This window comes from Meles meles, chromosome 17, assembly GCF_922984935.1.
Source record: "Meles meles chromosome 17, mMelMel3.1 paternal haplotype, whole genome shotgun sequence".
Lineage (NCBI taxonomy): Eukaryota > Metazoa > Chordata > Mammalia > Carnivora > Mustelidae > Meles > Meles meles.
Window position 1 is genome coordinate 20842718 of NC_060082.1, and position 27548 is coordinate 20870265.

General features: G+C 37.3%; 1 protein-coding gene across 1 annotated transcript; it reads left to right on the forward strand.

The window, feature by feature from the left end:
• Positions 1-2119: 2119 nt before the first annotated feature.
• RGS13 (regulator of G protein signaling 13) lies at positions 2120-26952 on the forward strand. The gene is made up of 7 exons (XM_045983501.1): positions 2120-2291; positions 3976-4045; positions 4710-4750; positions 9708-9776; positions 13205-13266; positions 24648-24814; positions 25998-26952. The coding sequence occupies exons 4-7, from the start codon at positions 9712-9714 to the stop codon at positions 26181-26183; spliced, it is 480 nt and encodes a 159-aa protein (XP_045839457.1). The 5' UTR covers positions 2120-2291; positions 3976-4045; positions 4710-4750; positions 9708-9711; the 3' UTR covers positions 26184-26952.
• The last annotated feature ends 596 nt before the right edge of the window (positions 26953-27548 follow it).

Consider the following 27548-nt stretch of genomic DNA (forward strand, 5'->3'; position numbering starts at 1 on the left):
AAATAAATAAATAAAATCTTTAAAAAAAGGTTTAAAAAAAGAATACATATAAAAGTATTATAAATTACTTATATATTAAATATTTTATTATGACATTAAAGTGGTATATATTAATTATATATCTTAAGTACTATATATTAAACAGTTCATAGGGTACTGTGAACAAATGGCAATAGCTATATAACCTAATACAATGAACTGTAAATAGCTTATCTCTTAGCCATCGCCGATAACCAATTTCTAACATTTCATTCATCTATTCGTGTAAAGAAGTTCGTTTTAAGGGACACCTTGGTGGCTCCGTGGGCTAAGCATCTCCCTATGGCTCAGGTCATGATTCCAGGGTTCTGGAATGGAGCCCCTCATCAGGCTCCCTGCTCAGCAGGGAATCTGCTTCTCCCTCCCCCTCTGCCCTTTCCTCTCTCTCTCTCAAATAAATAAATAAAATCTTTGTTTTTCAAGTTCATTTTGAATGTTAACCGTACAAAAATGGAAAATATTCTTTATGCACATTTGAACTCGTGCTACTTTGGTCTATGTTGGGCTGAACCAGAAACAGAGTAAAAGCACACGGGAGTAAATAGATCACCGTTAATCAACCCTTTCAAAGGAAAGGGCTTTCCCATACTGCATGAGTAAAAGCTCGATGATGCTGCTAACTACTCTTACCAGACATCTCTGAATCGGTTGGGTCCACCCACGTACTGAGGATGACATTTCTCTGACCCCATGAACTCCTTGCCTACATTTTTCCAGGAGAACTAAAGATGCTTCGATATCTGCCACAAGTATCTTGTTCTGGAATTTTTCCTGGACTGCCTTTCATCTAGCTATTCGGTTACTCTTCACTCCATGGCTTGCTTTTTTCTTTTTTTCGGCTGCTCAGCCCTGTTGATACCCAATTTGCACTCTGTAAGAAGATGTTCGTGTTTTATTCTGTTCATCAAGCTTTCCACTGGCACTCTTACAGAGTGCTACTTTCAGAATCTTCCCACTTGCCCATTGCACCCAAACCAAGAGAAAGAGGAAACTGTCCTGAACCTCAGGCACCATACCCAGAGAGACTCCCTAGTGGCTTGAGTAGGGAAGGAATTGGAGAGCTAGAAGCCGATGAAAATGGTGCTATCAGCAAACCATCAACCTGGATTCTTCACAACTAATCCAAATCTTGCCTTTTATTTCCTTCATCATTGCTACATCTACTTAGCTTCTGACTTTCTGAAGTTTATTTGCCTTTTCTCGTCCCAAAATTATCCTCTAGATTTGACAGATTCAATTTCTCTGGATTTGGACCTCAAAATCATGAAAGAGACATAAAGATAATTTTCTACCTCATTAGGCTCCTCAATACTTTCAGAAATAACCAAACATACTCTGATCTCCTTCTCTGTTGTTTTAGTCTAGCATGCCTCAACTCCCATCATTCCATCATTCTGTTTCTCTCTTTATTTCTCTCTTTCTATGTGTCTCATTCTCTTTCTCTCTGTCTCTGTCTCTGTCTCTCTCTCTCTCTCTCTCACACACACACACACACACAACTTGGTTAGAATACACATAGGACAAGCGTATTAATCTCACCATACTCTGGTTCATTAATCCTCATCTGGAGTTCTGTGTTCAGTTCAGAATTTAATAGGTATATTAACTGAAGAATATGGTGAGTCCAGAAATCACCCTATGAAGACAAGCTGAAGGAACCAGAAAGGTTTAACCAGAAATGAGCCGTTTTTAGACCCTTCAGTTATTACAAGACCTTAGTAATTTGACTATTCTAAACAGATTATTTTAATAGTTCTCAATAATTTAATAACAAGTACTTGCAGGCTCAGCTTACTTACTGATATTCAGTTCTCAGTTTTTTAAAAGGTAGATTTTTTCTTTAAGCTAAACTAGAAAAATTTTTCTAAAAGTAGAAAAATTGATTATTTTGGAAAACATTTTGAATATTACATTGAAAATTTCATAGAACTACTGCTTCCAATCATCTGGTTGCTTCAGATAGGCTGATAATGTTAGAAAAAACCTCTTTATCAGCAATGCATGGCAGTCCCACAGCACTACTTTCCATATTCAACAAAACTTCCCTTTGCATAGATACATGTGTAAAAACAGAACATTCATAGAGAGGGCAGAGTGCCATCAAAGGTGATTACAGAGACAGTAAAGTTATTTTATTCCAGGCAAAAAACAAAATGCTGGGTATCTCATAGTGTTTCAGAACCTGATTTCAAAAGGATCATACAGCTCGAAAATAAAATTTAGCATGGTGGACCGTTCTACAGGATATATTTGTAAGTATGAGATTCCATAAAATAGTTGATGAATATAATAATGTTGGTTTGATATCAATGATGAGTGGATGTTTAACAGCAGGACTGCTAGAAGTATTAGATTTCTTCTAAGGAAAACAAACTACTAAACACATGTTTGCTTGGCCTAGGCTTTCTATACTTAAAAAATATTTGCCTGGCCTAGGCTTTCTAAAAAATACTTACAGTCATATATGTATAAATGAAGCTTCTAAATTGTGCAGTAAAGAAGAGTATAGATTTAGAGTATGATGTTTTATTTTATGTGGTTTGTGTGTGTGTGAACATGGATATATGTGTTTAAATAAGGATATATTATAAAACCAGATGTCTCAGAATCGTTTGCTTCAAAAATCATGCATTATCAAATAATTAGTTCCATTATTTGGTTAGCTGTACTGATTCCAGGTATCGATCGTTGCAAGATTTACATGTAGCATTGTTAATTTTGATTTTACAGAGTTTCTTCATCCCTTAATATTATGCCTAAGCACAAATAAAAAACAAATTACTTGCTCTTTAAAAGGCAAGAATTTTCTGTGCTATAGCAAACAAAACCTCACTAAAATGTAAATTGCTTGAGGTTTTTCTAAGTTTCATGTGACATTCCGTAACATAAAAACCACATTTAAATGCAGATATTATATTGAATAGAATGAATTTATAACTATCTATCAGGATAATAGAAACATTTAAATATGTGGAAAGGTAAAATTTAAGAAAGTTCATTTAGTTTCATATTACTTTGAGAAAGATTTCATTTAAATGCTAGAGAAAACTTGGATCTATTCTGGCACAATATATATCTAATTAAATTTGTCACTAAAGCATTTATAACCACTCTAAGAATTAGATTGTATAGATGAAATGTACGCTTTCGTTAAAAAAATCAAGAGAAAACATTGGAGGCAAAATCATTTTGGAGACCTGTTTTAAATACTCTACACTTAGAGTGTAAAAGTGAGCACTAGTTTTACCGAGAGGATATGGAAAAATTTAAAAGACAAATTAAAAAAAATTTAAAAATAATAAATAAAAGACAGGCAGATTAATGCATAATGTTAACATAAAGTAAACAAAAAAAATAAAGAAAGGGCAATGGAAAATACAAATAAAATGTATAGGAATTTTTATAGTATCAATCTATGAAATTAATAAAATTCTAGATCAGAAGTTAAAACAAAAATAAGGATAACCCCGGGGCGCCTGGGTGGCTCAGTGGATTGGGCCGCTGCCTTCGGCTCGGGTCATGATCTCAGGGTCCTGGGATCGAGCCCCGCGTCGGGCTTTCTGCTCCACAGGGAGCCTGCCTCCTCCTCTCTCTCTCTGCCTGCCTCTCTGCCTACTTGTGACCTCTCTCTCTGTCAAATAAATAAATAAAATCTTTAAAAAAAAAAAAAAAAAATAAGGATAACCTGGTGAGTGCTATGAAATGTTTAAACCTGGTGATTCACAGACCTGTACCCCTAGGGCTAATAATATATTATATGTTAATTTAAAAAAATAAAAATAAAAATAATGGGGGAAAAATAAGCATAATCTAACACTTACAAGTAGAAAAATTATTTACTTAAAATATAAAACAAGTATTTATAGAACTATTTTGCCAAATATGCATTCTCTGGGAAGTACATAATAACATTTTTGGTTATTATTTTCTTTTTAGGTCAATGGAATTTTTCCATAATCATACTACTAACATGAGAAGAAAATGATTGTTATTGATTTGAAACTTGGTGAGTTTCTCCAATTTAAATAAATTCTATATCATATCCATTTGGGTTCTTCTTTTACAGAGAACTCTCTGTCAAAATAGAATTTTAATTCTATAGAATATTTTGTAATTTAGAATTTTATTTGTCAAAATAAAATATTGTCAAAATAGAATTTTAATTCTTTAGAATATTTTAGCCTAATTTTTATGTTTACCAGTAAATGACTATGCATGCTCTAATTCCAAGTAAATTTATTAATTTACTTTTTTTGGAATTATCAAAACTTTTTCTTAAAAATTCTCAATTATAGGGGCACCTGGGTGGCTCAGTGGGTTAAAGCCTCTGCCTTTGGCTCAGGCCATGATCCCAGGGTCCTGGGATTGAGCCCCGCATTGGGCTCTCTGCTCCGCGGGGAGCCTGCTTCCTCCTCTCTCTCTGCCTGCCTCTCTGCCTACTTGTGATCTCTCTCTGTCAAATAAATAAATAAAATCTTTTAAAAAGTTCTCAATTATAAATTTGAAAAGATTTCACTCCACCACTCTAAATTTTGGTATTTAGATGCAGATCTATTACTTAATGATATATGCTGTTGAATGAAAAATTGCAGATATTTCTTTCTAAACCACTAGTTATTTTTGGAAATTCTTTGTCCTCAGACTGAATTTTATTTTCTTCATTTTTCCAGACAAAATTCCAAAGGCTACCTTTTCTCTTCTCATTTTAGAGGTATGAGAATTTTAATTTCTATTCCTTCATCTATTTACCATCTTCCAAAATTAAAAGATTTTGTTGGTTTTTGTCTCTTTGTTTAATCTCCTTTTTTTCTCCATGTCTAAGCCTTAACTATAATTTTAAGCAGTGTTTTGGGTAGAAGAAGTAATAAGCTCAAGGGAACCAATCTGTCTATTATCAGAAGCTAAGTTAAATATTTGTGAATTTATCTTTTGGTTTCAATGCAGAGGGCATTATGAGGACATGGACAATGTTCTGCGGGATTTTAGCAAAGAAGTAGTATATAGTCATAGTGAATCCAGGAGTAATCAGAAAAGGGAGGCGCAGTGGACATTCAGTTTCTGAAATTTTAGAAGACAGGCAATAGGGCTCCATGGGGTGGGCAGGGACATGGAGCAGAACTCTGACATTGGGACAATCCCCCAATAAATTCCATTTCTCAATGGACTAGAAAACCAAAGAACTTTGTAAAACAAGACTGCTTTGTGATCTAATTTATGCATAATACATCTTTTACATAATTCTGTCACTAAATACTTTATTTCACTGTGGATGCTTTTATGTCATTATATTGGTATTCCATAATTTAATTTATGAATGTTTGACTTAAAATACTAGATAATATATAAACAACTACTTAAACATGATTATCAAATAACATTTGAACTTAACACTTCAGGGAATTTATAGTCCATTAGGATTATAGAAGTCAGAAATATAAATAATATTATTTTATACATTTATATTTTTATTACCCTCTTTTTCCAATGTCATTTAACTAATGAGCCACTTGGGCAAGAGAACCTAAATTCGTCATATAGCTGAACACAGGGCTACTACTGGTCTATACAGAGCCTGTGCTGGAATCTTAAAAGATGACCTTTTAAATTTAAATGATGGCCTTCGTTCACTACATGAATGAAGCCCCACTTGGAGGCCCTTAGCTTGGCAAAGAGACTATAGGTGGATCTAAGCCTCTTCTCTCCTCTAGACAATGTATGTCCATAGACTAGACAACCTCTTCTAATTGTAAGGGGTAGCTCTGGCTAGCCTGTCTTCTCAGAGCTCTTCTGGCCAAACAAATCCTTCCCGGCAGCCTTGTCCCTTCAATATGATGTGTGCACCCAAAGTGCCTGACCTGCTACAGAAGACCCGGCTACTTCTAAGCTGGAACCCCAGGTACTAATATCATGTGTGAACAACAGAAATACAAGAACGTGGTACAAAAGAACAGGAAGATGTGCAAGGGAGTGTACTAACACACTGAAGAATGGGTAAGGTTAATTGGAAGATTTATGAGGTCTGAGTTGAAATTTAAAAAGGGGAAGGAATGCAGTCTGGCAGAATGTGCGTTTCCTGTACATACAAGAGAGTTCAGGAAATATTTCCTGAGTGACAGAGTGCAAGACGCTACAGGAAGATCAGATTAACTGGAACAGAAAGTTTTTGGTACAAGCATTTTTCTAATCTTTACAATTCCATTTTAGAGACAAGGAAATTGAGAATCTAAGAGTTTACTTACTATGCCCAAGGTTGCACAGCTAATAAGACCCTGGACTCACGGCCGTGTTTGTTTGGCTTCGTAGCATAGAATTATTTTAATATACTCTACCACCTATCAAGAGCTGTGGGAACTCTCTAAACTCTAGAGCATCTCGAAATTACTTTACCTTTGTCATGCGTCTGACCTCAGTGGGTGTTGCATACTGAGCCTCTTCTATCTTTGTCAAACAATTTCAACAAAGTTCTTAAAAATATGATAACTTGTAAATAGACATGAATTTTGGTTACAGAAATCACTACTGTGTGCACATAGCTCTAATACATCAAGTGAGCAGACAATGACATACAAAAAATAGTGTTACATACAGTAGGGAAGGGAGAAGTCACGGCCCAGCAGAAGCCAGGGATGACTAGTTTTATTGACACATGATGGAAAGAACTTCTTTACCAGCCTCCTACTTAGAAGAGAAGCAGGGTAATCTGCATTTTAGAGGTGATTACAGAGATAAAGAATCTTTAAATTTAATTCAGGGTCCAATTATGCACAGGGTCAGCTATGAATAACCAATCAATGTAAGAGATTTTTTAGCCTCAATTATTTCAGTGTTAAATCATCTTTGGTCAGATTTATCTTTCTAACAAAACATCTTGTTTTCATCACACTATTAATCAAAGACCTCAGTGAATTACTGTTACAACAGAATAGAGCCCAACATTTAGGCCATCCAGAATCCGTCTGCACACACAGTTATCCTTATAATCAACTCTCTCGTTTGCTTAAATTGATTTAAATCTATATTTGCAATCACAAGAGTCCTAAAATTTTTTTTTTCCTATAGATACACTTAGCTACTTGTCCCTTGCTCCTCCTTATGGGAGACACCCACACAGAAAATGAAATCCATCAGACCACAGAATCCCCAAATTCTTATCCCCAAACCTGCAAATATACTTAGATCTAGACCTATTCCAATTACAAAAAATCAGCAATTTCTTCCTCTATTTCCACTTCCAATTTTCTATCCCCCAATCTGAATTCTAGTCCCTTTAAAAAAATTTTTTTTCAGAAACCTAATATCTATTGATTTTCCTCCTTTCTTCTATGTCTACAACTTCTTTCCATGGACACCATTTGCCAATCTCAGGGCAGGTCAATTACACTGCAGATTTTGTGAACCAGACTCTTAGAGATATGCAGGCCAGAACAGCCAGAGAGCACAGTCCTGCCTCTCTGTCTCTGTTATACTGTTTGCTCCATGGATTTCATTAAATGGAAAGGAAGGAGGGGAGAAAGGGAGGGAAGAAAGCAGGAATGGAGAGAGGAAAAAGGAGAGTAAGAAAGTGCAAGTAGCTTGTCCTGGTCTCCATATCCTCTTGTTTTCTTCCCTCTTGCTTCTGCCCTCCCTGTTTGCCAAAACCCCTCTCACCAAGGCTCTTGATGACCTTCTTGTTAGCAAATCTGATGGATATTTGCTAGTCCCTTGTCCTCTCTCTCTCTCTTTTTTTGAGAGTGTGCACATGTGCATGGAACGGGCATAGGGGTGAAGGGAGGGAGAGAGGGAGAGAGAGAGTCTGAAGCAGACTTCATTCCCAGCATGGCAGGGTTCGATCTCAGGACCCTGAGATCATGACCTGAACCAAAGTCAAGAGTAGGATGCTTGACCAACTGAGCCACCCATTCTTTTTTACTTCATCTCTTCCCAGCTCTTGACACTCAACTGACTAGTCTTTGCATTTTGATAACTCATTCCTTGGTTTCTGTTTATACTCTGAAGCTTTCTGCAGGCTTCACTTTCTCAGTGTGTTTCTGAGTCATCTGTCTTGGGCCATCTACTTTCCTTAGTTCATATTCTCTTCCTGGAACATCTTATCTTTTCTTTTGGTTTCTCCTATGTATTTTATAAAAATTGCCACCTTTATCTTGAGCTCAGATCTTTTATCTGAACTTGTTTCCTTTATTTCTCCCACCTTCCACATCCAATACATCAAGTTCTCCACCACGTCTAAAGTCCCCTTCCCTTCATTTCTCCTGCCACCTTCCTAATCTAAGCCTGTAAGACCCTCACCTACATTCCTGCAGGCAATCTCCTAACTAGTCTTCCAGATTCCACCCTTGCACCATTACAATCAATTCTACTCACAAAACCCATCTCAAATGTTAGCACGTCTCATTCATATTTTAAAATCTTTAATAATTTTCCAACTCCTTACTATGAAATTGATGGTGTGTATGGCCCACCATGCTTAGCTTCTGCAGGTCTTCCAAATTGATCTCTCATCACTTTCTTGCTGCAATGAACATTTTGGAACATGATTATTGATCCAATCTTAATTCTCTAGCCTGTTCTCTCAGCTCTCTCCCTGCCATATTCTAGATCCATGAGAAGACTACATTCCTTTCATTTCCTCAATTAGGACATGAATCACTGCCCAAGCTGCTCTGTCTCCTTCACTCAGCACATTCCTGCACGTCCTGTGGGTTCCAACTCAGCTATTACTATACTGGGATGCTGTCTCTAAGCACCCCCAAGTCTGGCTAGGTTCTTCTCCTATGTGTACTCATGGCCCACTAGACTTCCTGTTTCAAAGTCCCCATCAAAGGGATGTTGACTGCTTGCTAGTGAGGATAGGAAGAAGAAAAGACAGGATCCACATAGAACACTGGCAGCCAGAACCTGGCACATAACAAGTGTTCAGCAGATGTTTCGAATGAATCAATGAAGACTAATATGAAAACTCACTGTTATCCTTAATAGTTCATTGTGTGTAAGTGTGTTTAGCAAAATATTTCCATCTCTCATTATAAATTGTAGATTTAAGTATTCTTAAATTTTTGAATTGTTTTCTCAATGTTCTGAGTTTAAAACCCTCTATAACATACACTGCTATATAAAGCCTGGGCTGAGTAAACTGTACCTAAATTTTAAAGCCAAGGTTATGCTGCCAAGAATGGAGAAAACCAGGTAAGCAATCCCCTTCTCAGAATTCACCCTTAAGGAATCTTATTTTTTTACTTAGCTATATACACTATTTTGGCTAATTACAAAGAAGCAAATTCTTGTGCAATATATTGAGAGATCTTTCTAAAACTAAGAATTACCCAAAAAAAGGGAAGACACAGGAGTTGAATTCATTGTTGGTGGGCCCTAAATGGGAAGGTCTTTCTCGGTGAGCTGTATTTTTTTTAAACATGATTAGGATGAATAAGTGGCCCAGGTGGGTTCTAAAGTCACAACTCAAAGTATCTGTATTTCTAAAAAAAAATTTATGAGTTATTTTATTTTCATCTCTCCTCCCCACCCCCACCACTGATTGTATCCCATTAATTTCAAAAACTCATGCTTATTTTTTCATGATTTATAATTTTGTGTGTTCCTGAGACATTGACTCTAGCATATAATTATTTTAAATGACTAAATTATACTAAGTACATTTTGTATTGCTTTAGAAAAATGAGCAGGTGGAATTGTTGGATTTGCAAGATGTGCAGAGATGAATCTAAGAGGCTTCCTTCAAAGTAAGTAGCATTTAAATTAGATGGCCATTCTCATGCATATGTATCACATGATAAATAGGTGTACATTTATTCAATGGCTAATTTAATATATTTTGTTCAGAGAGTAAAATTTGCATTTACACATGAGCAATTCCACCAGAAGAGCAATCATGTATTACCCTAAGGTTTCATGTTCATTATTTATGGTTTACACTTGAGAATTAAGCAAGTTTAATGTTTATACAGGGTCTATTATGAATAAACACTCTTAGATTTCTTTAAAGTTTTATATTATTTATGTTCAAATGAGATTCTTTATCCAAAATATTTTCACGATTCTCACCCTCCATCTACAAAGTGCCAGAAGCCTCAAGTCTATTTGGAAGAAGGGAGACTGGTGGGATAACCAGATGCTTACCAACCTCCCGAGTCTCTTGGATATTTTGCCAGACTAAACATGTAGCCATTTGGATGAGAACAATGATTGCTAAAATGGAATGCATAATGCCGGAGAAGGGTAACAAACCATTTGATTGGATTTTCCACCTCATGGATTCCCACACACTCAAGGATTCCCACACTGAGGATCACTGTGTGTTAGTTTAACCAGAGTGCCTAACCAAGTCCATGTGGACTGCTCAGTCCTGGCCCCATCTCCCTTGCTATGGTCAGAGCTCCTGGCATGCATGTTCCTACCCTGTAGTAGCAAAATATCTGAAAATACTTACAAGCATTTGTGTGAGGTGAGGAGGAGGCTGTAGTTGTGGGTGGATGAGATAAGAAGACCAAAAGCTCAGCATTTTAAACAACCAGGTGAAGCTGCTGTGCTGGGAGGGAGATGAAGTAGGCTAATTCGGGAATAGCTTCCTTCTCTTCTGCTGATGACTCCCATGGAGTCTCACCACCAGGGGCTCACATTTCCTTCTACTCCCCTTGTAGACCAGCCATCAGGGAAGAGGGAGGCCAGGGAAAGAGAATTCACGGTCATGACAAGCTGGTAGCTAACAGTCATTTGATAGGTGTTGTACGTTCATGACCTTCTCTACTTTTCAAGATAACTTCGAGAGAGAGGTATTATCTCCATCTTATAGATAATAAAACTGGGGCTCAAAGATTTTAGGCAAAACCAAAAGCTATTAAATGCAGCACTGGAATTAGAACTCAGGACTGTCAGACTCCAATCCCTCTTCATTCCCATTTCTACAATGACATGAGGTCTCAGAATGCTCCCGTTTTGTACCTGGTGCTTTTATTAGGAAATCCGGGTGGGTGAGGGGACAGAGATGTTTAGAAATACTCTCACCTCAATAGCCATGGGACAGCATGAAACTTGAGCTACTCAAAAAAAATTATAAGCAAAATGGGATTAAACCAAAACCAAATTTCATTTTACAACTTTAACCCCAAACGTCATCACTCTGATCGTGATCTATTCCCATAAATCTCATGAATCTTAGATAAAGAAGAATTCTCTGAACAAAATTCTCTCAATAACAAAGTGTCAACACTTTATTTTAAGCTAAGCCAAGACAATGACAGCATCTTTGCTCATGTTGTAGATTTTCTTTTTTTCCTATATAATGGGAACAAACGGGTGGAACAAAGAGGACTGCCACGTACCTTGCCTAGTACTTACCATTTCACTGGATGGAAAAGGTTACTTTAGGTTACTGTTCTTAAAGTTCCAGTAAGAGAAAAGAACAACGAGTCAGATACCATGTCATGGAAATGTTTTTTGAAAGCAATCTTAGCGTCGGTATACTGTTAAGCCTCAGTACTGATGCACGTAGTCCACCTAAAACTGGCAAGGACCATCCAAATTTGTAGAAAACAAAAGACATTTGACCTTTTTAGGACTCCTGATATTTTTCCATGTTCTAGGTCATTTTTTAACCTCCTTGACTAATCTTCTCCTTCATTGTGTTAAGTCCCTCCTAATGCTGATAGCTGTTCCCTCAACACCAGTTACGGAGCTCCCTGCACCAGCTGTAGCCAATGCATAGGGCTTGCTTGTATCTATAGTGAGCTGATGACATGACATCACCAGAAACAGGAAGATGAAGAGTGAACCAAATTGTAAACTGAAACAACCGTAAGCTGAATGGCAATGAACGCATTGAGTATTTGGAAGGAGAGAAAATAAAATGATACGTTAGAATCCATAGTCACTTGCCAATTCACCTCACAAAGCCCCAAAAGATGAACAGAAATGAAGCCTCAAACCCAGTATTTTCCACAGATTTTTTTGAAATGGTAAATAGCTTTTATACCATTTATTCACATATTATTCACTTCAAAAAATGCAAACCCTCAGCATGTAAAAAAAATTATAGCCAATAATAGAGAAAATATCTGCATATAATAAATATAAGGTTACTAACTTTACTATATGAATGCATACAGATAGACTTTGTGGATAAACTCTACGATGTGAATAGTTACATGGGCCAACACATTACTGATGCCAGCAGCACATGATGCAAACCCAAATGCAGTTCGGCAGTTTATACCAACATTACCAAGGTTTATACCAAGTTTATACCAAGATTACCAAGCACCTTAAAAATGTGCATTTCTTCACCCACTTTAATTCTACTTCTACAAATCCCACCCATAAGCAATTGCCCTGTGTGAGCATGGCAAGCCTTAATCACAAGTTTTATGTTAAAAAAATGAGAAATAGTCAAGATGCTCATTGAGAATAATTATGTAAACTATAGAATGCCCCCTTATAGGAGCGCCTGGGTGGCTTGGTTGGTTAAGTGGCCAACTCTTGATTTCAGCTCAGGTCATGAGATCGAACCCCACATTGGGGTCTGTGCTTGAGGATTCTCTCCCTCTGTCCCTCCCCAATCCATGTTCTCTCTCTTTCTCTCTCTCACTCAAATAAATAAATCTTAAAAGAAAAAAAGAATGCCCCCTTGTAGAACATTCCACAATGACTATCAAAGATTATAATGTTATAAGTCATAACACTACAAATGGATTTTAAGATAATTGTGATGACATATAAAAAGCTTAATACAAATAAATATATACATATATATGTATACACACTCAAAGTATGCACGTACACAAACAGACATTCAGAGTATGGCTACTTCTTAGTTAAAAACACACACACACAAGTAACAAAAACACTGAAAACAAGTAAATCAAAATAATGAATAGTAGTAACATAGGAATAGGGAAATTACAGGACTATGGATCTTTATCTTTTAAAAATTTATTTTTAAATTTTATACTACTTTCACAATTTTGTTAAGTTTAGTAATTTAGAAAGTAAAAAAATGTAGAAGATCACAGAAAGATAAATTTCCATCCAAAACCACAACAAATAGAGTACAACTATAATTTGGTATTATTTTCAAGATCATATATTTCTATGTAGTTCAACAAAACCTTCAGAATACTTTGGTGCAATGAGCACCTTCTTTTTCTTTTCAAAGCATTACTTTGGAGGAAGTATTACAGTGGGGCCAGTCTTTTGAAAAGCTGATGGCTACAAAATGTGAGTATTACATATATTTCATCTTTGACTAACTAGTCAGTTTCACTCCTAACAGAAAAGGTGGCACTAGATGATGAATGTTCGCCTCTCTTCTCACAGCCTTCTAAATGGCAACTGCTCCCAGTTAAAAAAAGAAAACCTGAAAATAGTTTGTCGTGTCAACCACTATTATTTTCTTTGGTGTTAATTAAAACAAGATTAGTCACTGGGAATTTTTAGTTTTGACAAGTGTACGTGTAATATGCTTAAATTGTAACACATACTGAAATATACTGCCTTACCATGGCCTTCTAAAGTTAGGATTTTAGAAAACTCAACAATGTGCTGCTCTTAGTGCTTTCAAAAGTAAGAAAAAGTTTGAGTCTTAATGTTTTGAAACGCCTCAGAGTTAGTTTTCCGTTTTATCAGTGTCTGATTTATGTGAGACTTCATATAAGTCTGCATATAGTGGCATGGAAGTATCAACACCCAGATGGTATAAATGAAAGTTCACAAAAATGGATATTAGGGAGATAGAGTCATAGGCTCAATGCAAGGAATACAAAAAAGTGTGTGCATTCATGGGAGCAGCCACTTGTATTTGGGGTAGAGAATTGGGAAGTTGATAAGTACCAGAAGACAGGTACATGGGGGGAAAAAATGTAGTAGGTACTCATAGAAAATTCTCTTGTTTGATGAATTTAGTATTTTTTTAATGGACTTTGTCCCCATCAAATGTTTGCTAATTGTTGCCTATAGGCCTCTTCTTATTTGAGATTCCCTATCAGACTCTCTGCAAATATTTCATCTGTTTACACCTATTGACTATGGAGAGGGAGCTAGCTATGCTACTTAATGATTTAATTGATGGGATGTGTCGGTGATGACTCTGCATAGAGTAATTCCTGTTACTCCTGGGGGTGGCCATGTTTCTGGGGGCACTCCTGCTCTCTCTGACACAAGGGCCCCTCCTGGTATAGAGACAGCTGACTCAGAGTGTGACCGCCAGAGGTGTAGACCCCTGGCTCCTTCTACAGGAACCCCTCCATCAGCTATTCTGGAAATTACTTCATGGCCCTTAGTACTGGGATCCACACCTCCAGACCTAGCCTAACTGCCCTTTCCAATAAACATCTGAGGCCAGGGTTTTCTTGTGAATCACCCCAGCCTTTTACTTGTCAAGTATTCCTCATATTTTGTGATCCAGTGTGCCAGCATGATTATGAATTTTTTTAAAAATGAAATTTTGGGGGCCAATTTTAGGACACTGGAATGAGAGGAAGAGACAAAAGCATATGTTCAGTCAGCTAGTATATGACTGATCCTCCGCTAAATAATTTGGATTTCAGTCCCAACCGCTGCAATCCATGTCTTGCAGCATCGCACATTAATCTCCCTCTTGAAGTTTTAAATTCTCCATCTGTAACATGGGGATAACATCACCCATCTTTCCAGCATTATTGTTTACATTACCATAAAACACCTAGCTTAAAGGCTGATGCAGATTAGGCATGCAATAATTGGTAGTTACTTTAATTAGTAATAAAGAGCATGTCTCTGAATATCATTCCTTTTTCTTTGCTGCTTACCAAAAAGTTCAAAATCTCTAACTTGGCCTTCAAGACCCTTTATCCCCAAACTCAAACACACTTTCTATGATTTAGCCGCAGCTCCGCCTCCTCACATGACGTACCCCTCCATCAGGGTGACCTTTGTTCCATGGCACACCTGCTCCAGGTTTCTTGGCAAGTCCTCTGTCTAATCTGTTATCTGCCTGTCCTGGCTAGTAAAATTCAACTTCCACCTTTCCCCTGCAATCTCTTGGAAATACTCGCCGTCCCTCTGCTGTTAGTATCATTATTTATTCTGCTTCTAAGTATGGTTATTTAGCGTACTGGGTTTTTTCCCACAGACACTTTCTCAGTAGATCTTAAATTCCCTGAGAACACAGATCAGAGCATTCATCTTTCATCTCCCATCCCAGAGACTAAAAACGTGCTTTGTATCCAATGGGCATTTAATAAATGTTCAATGAATAATAACATAAGACAAATATTAGTGAGAAAAGATCAAAATATCAAGCCATATTACATAAAACTTTCTGTGCCAGTCCTAAAGGCCTCATAAACAAAGTGAATACAGTTAATTGTTTGGTAATGATCTAATGACCTCAAGTGATAGCCTAATTACAATTAGCTATTTAGAGGTCTAGTGTCATGAGAATAAGCAAAGTTTACAGAAAAGATGAGGATGGGAAGGCAGCATACTGCTCTTTATTAAAAACAGCAAAAGCAGAATAAGAATCTTAGGAGAAATTGAATTACTGTGAAATTCATGTAAAATTTAATAATCACATAATTAAAAAAGGGATAAAACAATTCAATCTCTGGACCATCCAACCAGAAAGACAATATAAAACAAAACAAACAAACAAACAAACCAAAAAAAACACAAAGAAACATTCAATGTGCCAGAGAATAAGGTGTGTTTACATTAACCAAGGACATTAGTAAAATGCGTTCTCTACCTAAGATATGGGAATGCTTCTTTCTACAGAGATTAAAAGACTATTTCTAAGAACATGTAGTTCAGAAACTACATGTAGGAAGGAAAGGTTTTAAGCATGGTCTCAATGGACGAACAGGAATCGGTTTAAGAGATGTTTACTGAACAGCCATTAAGTACTAGCTATTAAAATACAGTTAAGTTCAACTTCCTCTTGAGATGAGGGGATCTAAGAATATCATCAATTTAAGAACAGAACCCTGTCAAAATTAAGACCTTAATTAGAAATTAAGAATGCTAATAGCCTAGATGTTATTTACTGATTCATTTTTGACAAACAAGTTAATTTCTTAAAAACAGTATGTGTGTTCAATATCCATTCACTAAATCTTAAGCACTTAGGTACCAGGCAACGTGCTTGGGGAAAAAAAAAATTCCATGCACCAATTACCACATGAAAAAACACAGGGAAAAGTGTACATTTTTTCCAAAAACTGAAAATCTCCTAGAAGAAAACAGGGAAGCCTACAACTGATAACACATTGGGGTAAAGTAAAAAATGGTGATTGTTACTTCTGGTAATATCCTGAATGGAACTTCAAAGGCAAGGCAAACACACACTTAAAAAATAATACCCTTTGACAACATTTTCACCAAAGGATGAAGAAAGGGCTACATGGCAGGGTTTGGTTTGGTTTCATTTGGTTTGTTTTTGGTTTTTGCTTCCAGTGTAAGGACGGTTTTATAAAGCTTTGCCTTTCCCTTGAAGAGTCTATTATTACATTCGACAAGCAGAAAGAAGCTCTAGATATAGAAAGAAAAACACAGACACGCATTTCTTTGACATAAAATTACTTGCAAGGTTGGGTTAGGACAGCCTTATAGAAGAGCAGCACTTAAAGTATATACCGAAAGTGTAGTTTGTGACTGAAGAAAAATGTGTACTTGGGAAGCATCTTATGAGAATCTGAGGGCTGACCAGATTTCTCAAACAACTGCTAAGAACAAACTGCTTTGAGTTTTAGCATACTGTGTGAAGTATGATCCCTTGAGCTGTGAAGTGTCTAGTGAGTTCCAACTACGTACAATGTAGGGACAGTGGAAGTACTTTCCTGAAGGCATCCACAATTACAGATTAAAAAAATATATACATGCATCATAAACAATTTGTGAACAACTATAAAGAAGGGAGACTAGAAATAACAGATCACCTAGCAAAGACCTCGTAGGTAGGTCTGCAGCACATACATACTAGGTTTGTGCTAAGGGGTGAAGATAGATGGGGAGGGATAGCAGGTCTCTGGGGAAAGCTTCTCACAAGAGGCAGATCTGAGCTGGGACTTGATTCAGGCTGTTGTAAAATAATAAGGAGGTCTGACTGGCAGTACTTTAAAAATAGTCAACTATTTTAGAAGTCCAGTAGAGAGACAGTGTGTAGGATTCCTCAGGATTTCGTGTAAAAATTGATCTCATTAAGAAATCTCCATAATGAGCTAAGCAGAAAGTACCCTGCAAAATTTCCAAGTCTGCAGGTGATAGAAAGTCCTCCAAGTTTTCAAACACCCAAGTTTTTAGGAGAGTTACATTATTTGCAAATGGACACAAAAGTAGTAATAAGTTTTTTCATGGATCAGAAAAAAAAAATGTCAGAACTATTTGTTACTTTCTCATAAAAGTACCTGAGAATTACCAAATTTTTTTCCTTAAATGATGTTGACCCCAAATAGAAAGAAATTAGTAAAACTGCAACTAACTTGCTTGGATGATTCTTTCAGTCACTCCATGTGTCTGGTAAACCTTCCCAGCACTGGGACAGAGGTGAAAGATACCTACAAGGTCACTGTGCTCAGCTCATGTGCTCCCTCTAGAGGGAGGAGATAGACAAACACGCGAATAAATTAATTCCAAAAAGTGGTAAGTACTTTGAAGAAAATAAAACCAGCTGACATGGCAAAGAGAAGGCAGGTATAAGGGGACAGTTCAATTGTATGACTAGAGGACAACTGTCAGAAGGGGTAAAATTTGAGTTAAGAGCTGAACAATGAGAAGCAGCCAGCCAGGCTGGGATCTGTGGGCAGAGTGGCCCAAGCAGAGGAAAGCCACGTTTAGAAGGCCTGGAGTTATGAGTGAGGACAGTGTCTGCAAATAAGCAATGCTCACCATAACATAAGTATGAGCCTTATTGGCCACATAAAAAGCTTTAAATTGCAGAGTAACAAGGGTCACTCTGATTTTAAGCATTCCCTCTGGGGTGTCAGTTAAGAATCCAACTCTTGGTTTCAGCTCAGGTCATGATCTCAGGGTCATGAAATCGAGCCCAGCATGAAGCCTGCTTAAGATTCTCTCTTTCTCCCTATCCCTCTGCCCCTGCCCCTTTTCCCCCAAACAAAACAAAACAACAACAACAAAAACAAATAAACAGACAAACAAAAACCCTCTGGTTCTCTTCTGATAAAAAGAAACAGAAAGCTGGTTGGGGATGCTATTGCAATAAACCATGTAAGACCATAAGTTAGCAGGGAAGACAAAGCCAAGAGTACTTAGCATATGGACTCTAATAGAAGTCATGGGACTGTGAGATCACTAAGAGGGAGTGTCAGGGAAAGGAAAGGAGAGATCCAGAAATGGAGCTTACGTGCATGCTGATATTGCCAAATCCAGAGAAGAGGAAGAGTCAGCAAAGAAGGTGGAAAAAGAGCATCAGGTGAATTAAGGATGACCAAAATAGTACATCACCATGAAAGGTGAAGAAGAGCATAATTCAGGAAGGGAGCTGTGAGCTGTGTCAAAGATTGCTGAGAAGACAGGTAAGATGAGGAAAGACCAGTGACCACTGGATATGGCAATATGGAAGCCAGTGGTGCCTTGACAAGAACGGTTTTAGGGGCATGGGAATGGATAGGACAACAGGAAGCAAGGGAGAGAATGTAGGGAATTATTTACATAAGTTTTGGGGTGAAGGTCAGCAGAAAAAAGAGTAGAGGTTAGCAGGAAGCATGAGGTCAATACTGAGAACATAGAGTCAAGAGCCATTTTTGGTGTTACTTGGGAAACACAGTAGCTTCCTTAGAGGTGATGGCAACCGTTAGAGAGAAAGAAAGTGATGACATAGGAGAGGGTGGGGACAATTTCAAGAGCAAAAAAGAAATGGACAGTCATGGAGAAAGCATAATAAAGTGGAAGTTAGAAAAGAATGGCTCAGACATTGTTTCCAGTTCAGGAGAAAATTTAGAAAGGAGGGAAAAGATGAGGGAATCTCTACCGATGAAATCAGTGTTCTGTGTGAGGTCTGAGGTAAGGTCGTCAGCACAGAGCTGAAGAGAGATGGGGACGGGAGAAGGGAGAAGAAATGAAATAGTTTCTGGAGAGTTAAAGAACCAGGGTGTTACGGATGGGGGGTAGAATGACTGTGTAATGTTGAGTGCCCACATAAAATTTGCCCAGATGATTTCAAATGAGAAAGTCCAGTTACATGTTTTTGTATGTTCTCTTCATCCCAGAGACAAAGCCTTTCCCTCAGCTCTCTTCATCTGAAAGAGATTCTGTGCTGCTCTCTGTGGATCTGCAGCTTCCTACACTATCATTTACTCTGCCCTCTGCTAATCCCTTGCTGTTGCCATGGTTCCCTTCGGCAGCCCTCACACTACCTCCCCTGCCGGCGGCAGCCCCTCCACACGGTACCATTTGTCTTCTCTAACTCCTCGTGCACTTGTTCACCTTGAGGGAGAAAAACAAAACAACAAAACCTGGCCTTTTAGACACATCCCCGTTCCATTAGGACATGTTGTCTCAGTGTCAAATAAACAAAAGTAACCACACGCCAGGTAAAATCCTCTGGTCTTTGGTGCTCCCTGGATGCTAAATAATTATGATTTGCTTCTTCACTTTTCAAAACTTACGGAGAATCACTTTCAAACATAGAAGTATGAAGAGTCCGAAAGCCTGGGTTGACACGCTGGTCTAGTCAGTACCTGCTGTATACCAGGCAGTGCGAAGGCGCTGGGCGTGTGAAGACGGACCTGCAGTCCTGATTCGCAAAGTATGAGCCCGGCAGTGGGAGAGTAATCAAAGGTAAAGGGGTAGATAGAATGGACTGTGATGCAGGGTGAGATGGAACTCTAATTATATAAGATGGGCTGGGTGCTATTTGTCAACAGATGGGAAACACTTATTTAGTTGGGGGAGGGGAGTGTTAGAAATTTTTCCAGAAACTGAGATGCTCCACATGAGTCTTAGATCAGAGTACAAAGCCCACCTCACAGAAGGAACTGCCTGTACAGCAGCATGGGGGTGGCACATGGTTTGGGCAGGAGCAACACTCAAACCAAGAATGTTTCCAGAAGTGACAAAGAAAGAGGTAGAGAGGTAGAGAACACTGTATCTTCATGGGCCCTGTAGCCACTGCCAAGGTCTGGCTTTTTTTATGAGGGCAATAATGGGAAAAGGTTGAAAGGTTATTAATAAAGGGTTGTGGCCATATTTTTGCTATAGAGATTTTTTTCTCTGATAAAAGTGCAAAAGAGATTGAAAGCAGGTCAGATAGACAAAACGAGGGTTTTTTTCAGATTAGATGGTTTACATATTTTTCTCAAAAATACTATGTAAAAAGAAAACAGAAGATAATGCAATAAATATGTGTCTCTCATATGTAGAGATCTGAAAAAATTCCAGAAAACACTAATAATGCAAAAAAAATTGTCAGATGATTTGAAATTCACAGAAAGAAAAGATATGACCAGTAAGAAAGAAAAATGTTTCAGCATTAATATATTAAAAATCTAAAATAATTGCAAGTCACTGGTTTTACCCCCATCAGACTGGAAAGGATGGAGTGAGCAGACACTTTGACACTACTGTTAGTGATGGAAAATAATGAAATCTTTCTGAAAGCAATTTTACAACAAGTATCGAGAGTCTCCAAAAATACTACACCTGACAACCTAGGATTTCCACTCTTTAAATTAATTCTAAGAAAATAACTACAGATGCAAAGATTTATACACCAAACATTCAATGTAGGATAATTTACAACATAAAAGTGGGAAACGACATAGATATTCAACAATAACAGGGTAGCTAAATATAAAATAGGGTAGCCTCGCAATAGACTAGTAAGTGACCCTTAAAAATCAAAAGAAGAAAGTGTTTCTACATATTAAATATGAAAGAATGACACAAAATTTCTTTCACAGCATAATACCAGTAATTTATATGTGTATCTGTGTTTGTATCAATGAATGAATACTAGTTAGAAAGTTAAGCATTAACAAAGGACTGAAAAAACAAAGGGAAATATATCAAATTGTCAATAATCATTATTATCTTTATTAGAAGTTTTCTGTATTTAAAAACAACTCATAGTACTTTAAGTTACTTTTACAATAACACAGCAAAAAGACATTAAGAGAAAAATCATAAATGATTAATATCATAGTAGCCAAACTAGAGAATCTCAATAAAGCAGGTTTACTTTAAAGCTTCACATAGAGTCTAGTACAATTATGGGATTTATTATCCCAAGTGGTACAGATTGAAAATAAAATAAATTTAAAATTGTTTTAGGTGCATTTCTGATTAAAGACTGTAACATAGTAAAGCGTTAGGATTCAATTTGTGGTGTAAGCTTTTTCCCCTTACAGAACACAATTCTGCAACAGATGGACTGTTCTGACTCAGCCAGGAGGAATGTCACATTTTCCTTCTGCATCAAAATACTGACATGTGTTACCTTGTGTGTCAGAAATACTAATTCCAGAGATTAGCTTAAAAAGAACATGCTAGAGACTCCCAAAAGCATCACTCGCATTCTTAAGAAAAAAGCATGCATTATATATGACATAAACCTATTTTTTCCGTCTTCTCCATTTAATGAGCAATTCTAGTTTTTTCTCCTTATTCACTCTGCTCAAGCATAATCACGGTCTCTGGAGTATAATGCTCGGGAAGGAGTAGCCTTTACAACTTCAGAACAGGCTACTTTGGGCCACACCGCCTGATTTGGAAAAGGCTTTTCCACCTTTAAATTCACTTGTTGTCTGAGTCAGTAGAAATTCTCAATTGAGCAAATCAGTTCCAACTTTAATAATTACTCAGATTCCTGGAACACTTTTACACAAATGCATCTTCAGCTGCTTATTTGACTAAGTTATAAAAATTCTATGAAACATACCAGCCATGTGAGTCTACTGATTCCAGGCACCAGAATCTTCTCTGAAATATCAGAGAGGTTCAAGTGATCCATGTCAGCTTTCAGGTCCAGGTCAGGTTTTGATGCAGTAAAATACCACATTCAAATCCCACTAATTTACAGGAAAGGTTCATTTCTTGTTCATGTCACACAGTGACCAGGTTCAGCCCCAGCTCTATTCCATATCTTCATTCTGACCTTCAGACAAAAGGTTCTTTTGCAGAATGTGTCCTTTGCAAGACCGGTTGGAAGTGTAATGGCAGACCACATGCTTAAACTTTCTGCTTAAAACCTTCTTCTTCCAGCTGTCCATGGCACATTGCATGTATTTCATTGGCTAAAACAAGTCCAATAGGCAAGGCTGATATAAATAGGACATAAAATCCCATCCTCCTGTAAGAAGAGTGGAAAGTAACTAAGATCTATACTACAATCTATCATATCAAGTATCTATATAAAATATCAACAGCAATACATGGATGGTTTCATGAGCAAAGGTCCTGGGTATATTAAAAACTGTTGAACCATTTGGCCAGCCCCATAAAATCCTTCCTCCACTCAATCAGGAGAGAAGTTAGAGAAGGCTGACACAGATTGCAGACAGGTTCTGAAATGAGAATCTCTAAAGGTTTCACTATGCAATTAAGCTAAACATAAATATAAACACAAATTCAGAATACTGTAACATAGAATCTGATATTGGTTTCTAAGTCATCTCCTTCCCCCCTACCCATCCATCCACTCAAGCCATCCAAGTAGCCTGGAAGCTGACTCTCATTCCAGGATCTATAGATTTTATCTGGTATCTCATTTTTTACCCTGTTCTATAGATCACTTCTTTCTTTTAGGACTCTCAAATTCTGTTCCTCATGAAGCACTGTCAAAATGCCACTGAGTACAAAGTATGTCAAATTGCTTTTTATTTTCTTAACTAGAACTCCATTTCTTTCAACACACACTGCAAATTATCGTCTTCCAGCTTTACTTATTAAGCTAGAAATGGCTTTCTGTTTTGATTTGTTTTTTTATGGTTTTGTTTTGTTTTGTTTTTGGTTTGCCTTCCCATTCAGCTATTTCTCTAAGAGGAGCTCCGCTTACTACAGTCTTTGTCTCTGACCTTAGCTTTCTGTGCCTGTGATGAGGCAAGGCACATCTTAAAGTTGCTTAGCAGTGAAAAGAAACTTCTTGTTTGAAATCTAAGATAAAATGTACTCCCCCATTGGGTAGAAATACCTAAATCATATCATTTCCTATGTTACACTTTTATACATGTTCCATCCCCATCTCATCTGCCCTCACAACTCAACTGTTGTTCCTTTCAAACCATTTCCTACCGAATGTCATGAAGATTAGGCTTTCATGATATTCATGAGACGTGCTCTAATTTTGTGTGTGCCCATGAAGGCACATTTCTTGCAAATTGAAGAGGGGATCTGCCTCTTTTTGAGATTTTTCTTGAATAAAAATATCTTAATTGCTATCTTTATTTTTGTATCACTGCTGATAGAGCCAGTAGAAGCCAAGGAGTTACGGCTTTCTAGTGCTGGAAAACTCAGCCTAATCTGTAACACAAAGATCTAGGAAAACTTGACTTTATATCGGTACTCTATCTCATTACCATTATATCTTATGGCAGTTAATAATACCGAATAAAATATTGTTAATCAAAATCCTATGCTTGGTCACATATTCAATGTGCCTACACACACACTTCTATTTACTATCAATTAAAAGTTACATTGTTTCATCATTTTAGCAATTCAAGTTCTCAGATATGCCAAGAGACTTCCCAGTCACCAAAAGAAGTTCTGAGAGTGTTCATCCTCAATACTGAGAATGTTTAGTCCTCCCAGAGATTTTCTTTAATGTGTTATATTTCTGAGAGCTCACCTAACTCTTTTCTACAAAATAGTGCCTCAGTCAGAAAAGCACCTTTCACACGTATGTCCTTATCTACCCACTCCAAAAATATAGCTTAATGCCAAAACTACCCATGATCATCTCTGGCATCAAGTGCCATTTGATGGTCATGCTGCACATACCCACTGTCCTGTTCTCTATTTTGAGATAGTTTCCAACACCACACCTGAATTCCATTCTTTGCCTGGTCCTTCATTTCTCATTTGAACCATAAAGCATAATAAGAAGTTGAACTTTTCCTCCATCCCTGTTCTCCTGCTCTGATTGGATACTGAGATACACCCAGGCTGTACAATCTGATCAATTTATTACTTCTACATGACTTGGATATTTTTCTTTCAAACTTGATCTGCCTGTTGAGATTCTAAACCTTGTTCTGACCCTCCAGTTTGGCTGGAGGACTTAGATCTTCATGTCAGTTTCATGATGGAGCTCTGTCTACTGATCCAACTTAAGCCCTGTTTCTGAGTCCCAGTGACTTCTCCTGCCCCAAACGCACCCACCTCAGTGAACATTTTTCTCTGAATGACTCAGAAGAAAGGAATGAAGCGATGACCCCACTACTGACTAGCATTGTCAAAACATGCTTTAGATCTAAGTGTGATGTGGGGTGTGTGTGTGTGTGTGTGTGTGTGTGTGTGTTTGTGTGTGTATCATTATATAATATTCACTAGTTGAATAATTTGGAAGCTTTGATTTAGACTTTAGTTTTAACCTGCATTTCAATATTGTTCAGATTTTCTAATGATTTTGATCCATGAAAATAAACTGATTTCTCCATTACTTTTAGATGGTCCAGCAGTCTATGCAGCATACTTAAAAATGGAGCACAGTGACGAGAATATTAAATTCTGGATGGCATGTGAAACCTATAAGAAAACTGCCTCACAGCGGAGCAGAGTTTCTAGGGCAAAAAAACTTTATAAGATTTACATCCAGCCACAGTCCCCTAGAGAGGTAACTACGTGACAGTGACGGCTAAGGGAAATCAGTACATCCTGGGGAGGGCGCTAAGAACTCTCGAGCACACACATGTGCCAGGCACTTCATATCCAGTATCTCCTACTATGCTACAAACTCAGTATTGTTGACCTTATTTTACAGATAAGAAGCCTGAGAATCTGAGAAGTTAATTAGCTTGTTCAGTGTCACAGAGCAGATAAGTGAGAGAGTTAGGATTCAAAGTTAGGCCTGTCTGGCCCCAGAGCTGCTTCTCACTAAATTATCCTAATTCCTGGGAGAGTTTCTTTAAAGAGAGAGAGAGAGAGAAGGAGAAGAAGTCCTTGTAAAGAAGAATCGACTTTGCTGGAAGGAACTACAGATACCATACACTGGCATGTTGAATACCCCAGTGGTTTGGGAAAAGTCTGTGCCTCCACACCAAACTCACTGTTGTCCTCAGTTCCAAACCAGCCAATCAGCAAACATTCCCACTGATATTTCTGCCAATTACTTACAATGGCCTCAAGAAAATAGAGTCATGAGTACATGAAACACTGGGACACCGCCCGCCCCCCCCCCCCCCCAGGTAGAGAGAGTAAGGAATGAAAATTCTTGTCAGGGGATAAAGGTGGACAATGATATATGAGATTCCCATCTCACAGGACAGTCCTACATTATTGACTTGTTCCTCAAAACTCTTATCTGGAAAATACTTGGTTTATTGAAATAACCACTTCCCTCCTTTATTTCTCCACTTCTCTTCATTCTCTTCCCATTTCAGGGCATAGTCATTGAAACCAACATTCATGACTACTAAGAAAGATAAACTTTAAAATAGCACCAACTTCCCTTTTCCTTAAAAGAGACCTTCATCTCATAAACTTCCTTGTTTGTAGACTCCACTAACAAACAAGTGCATCTAAGTAAGCAATGGTTTCCGAGATTTCCTTGGTCTTGGGCTGTGTGTTTTCGGTTTTGTTTTGTTTTTTAACCTGGGATATGAAGGTGGATGTTTGGTTTTAAAAAAGCAAAGTTTGTCTCTTAAAAGTCTTTTTGGATATCTACAGAATTTCAGAAAAAAATACCTTTTTCCAGTAAAAAAAAGGAGGGGGGAGAGGGGGAAAAAATTAAACTTTCCATTATGGTTTCTATCTTCAATTATACCTACTTATGCTCTGCATGTAATTTCACTTTTCAGATTAACATTGACAGTTCAACAAGAGAAAGTATCATCAGGAATATTCAAGAACCCACTCAAACGTGTTTTGAAGAGGCTCAAAGGATAGTATATATGCACATGGAAAGGGATTCCTACCCCAGATTTCTAAAGTCAGAAATGTACCAGAGACTTCTGAAGACTCTTCCATCCAACAACAATTCCTAACTAACACTCCAAAGTATAAATTGAAAATGGTGTATTGAAAGTTCTGGCTTTGTTTCTTTAATTAACACACACACATGCCCCGCCCACACACACATACCATCACACACTTACAATCAGAAATAGAATAGGAATGAAATAGAAGAAATCAATGCATATTAATTTCTTCTCATTCTCAAAGAGAAACCGATCCCCAAAGGGATGGACTCTAGAACAGTTATAACATGAACATGAGAACAGTTATGGCATGCTTATGTAGCTCATATAACATATAAGAAAAAGGAAGGCCTTCATAACACCAATATTATGAAGTCTTTACTACAGTAGTCAACTAATGATGCTTTCTTATTAATGAAATTTTGTTGTCATAATGCACAGATCAGTTCTTTAAAAACTGAAGCTATATGAGCTGTCTCTAGCATGAGTGTATTGTACAGATGGAGTGCTCATTAATAATTCAGTTAGTAGACAAAGTATATGAAGTACAATCAATGGTCTAATATTATGAGCAATATAAAAAGTTGTGCCTTGAGAGATATTTTATCTGTGAAATTTTCCTATTATATTCATAATTAAACTTCTATATCACATATATCTTCTACATGTGAAAAATTGCTGATGATTCTAAGCTATTAATAATGTATAAAATTCTTCATTTATTTGTATATTGATATGAGGGTAGAAAACTTAGTTCCTATATTTTAAGTATTGTTTCCTCACAATGTGAATTTATCATGGTCCTGATAATCAATAAATCTAAATATAAACTAAAGTCTTATAAATCTATGCTTTTACGATTATCACATGATCTCTCTGATACGAAGAATTTGAGAGGCAGTGTGGGGGTTTGGGGGGTAGGGAAGGAAAAAAGGACACAAGATGGGATCAGGAGGGAGACAAACCATAAATGACTCTTAATCTCACAAAACAAACTGAGGGTTGCAGGGGGGAGGGGGGTAGGGAGAGGGTGGTTGGGTTATGGACATTGGGAGGCTATGTGCTATGGTGAGTGCTGTGAAGTGTCTAAACCTGGCGAATCACAGACCTGTACCCCTGGGACTAATAATACATTATATGCCAATAAAAAATAAAAAATTTTAAAAAATTAAAAATAAATCTGTTTTTTTTTCAAAGACACGATGAAGTTATTTTTCCAGCAAAAGACTGTTTTTTGCCTGTCCTATCATAGCAGTTTCTTAGAGTTTGTTAGGAGATTCCAGAGGAAGCAAGTCATAGCTACTTGACTTGTTTGTTTAGCATATAGCATAGCGTATAAACATTACACGCAGATGGATAAATATTCTGTTTTTGATGAAGAACAAAATACATAGAATATTTAATATCATTTTGCCAAAGAATTAACTCAAG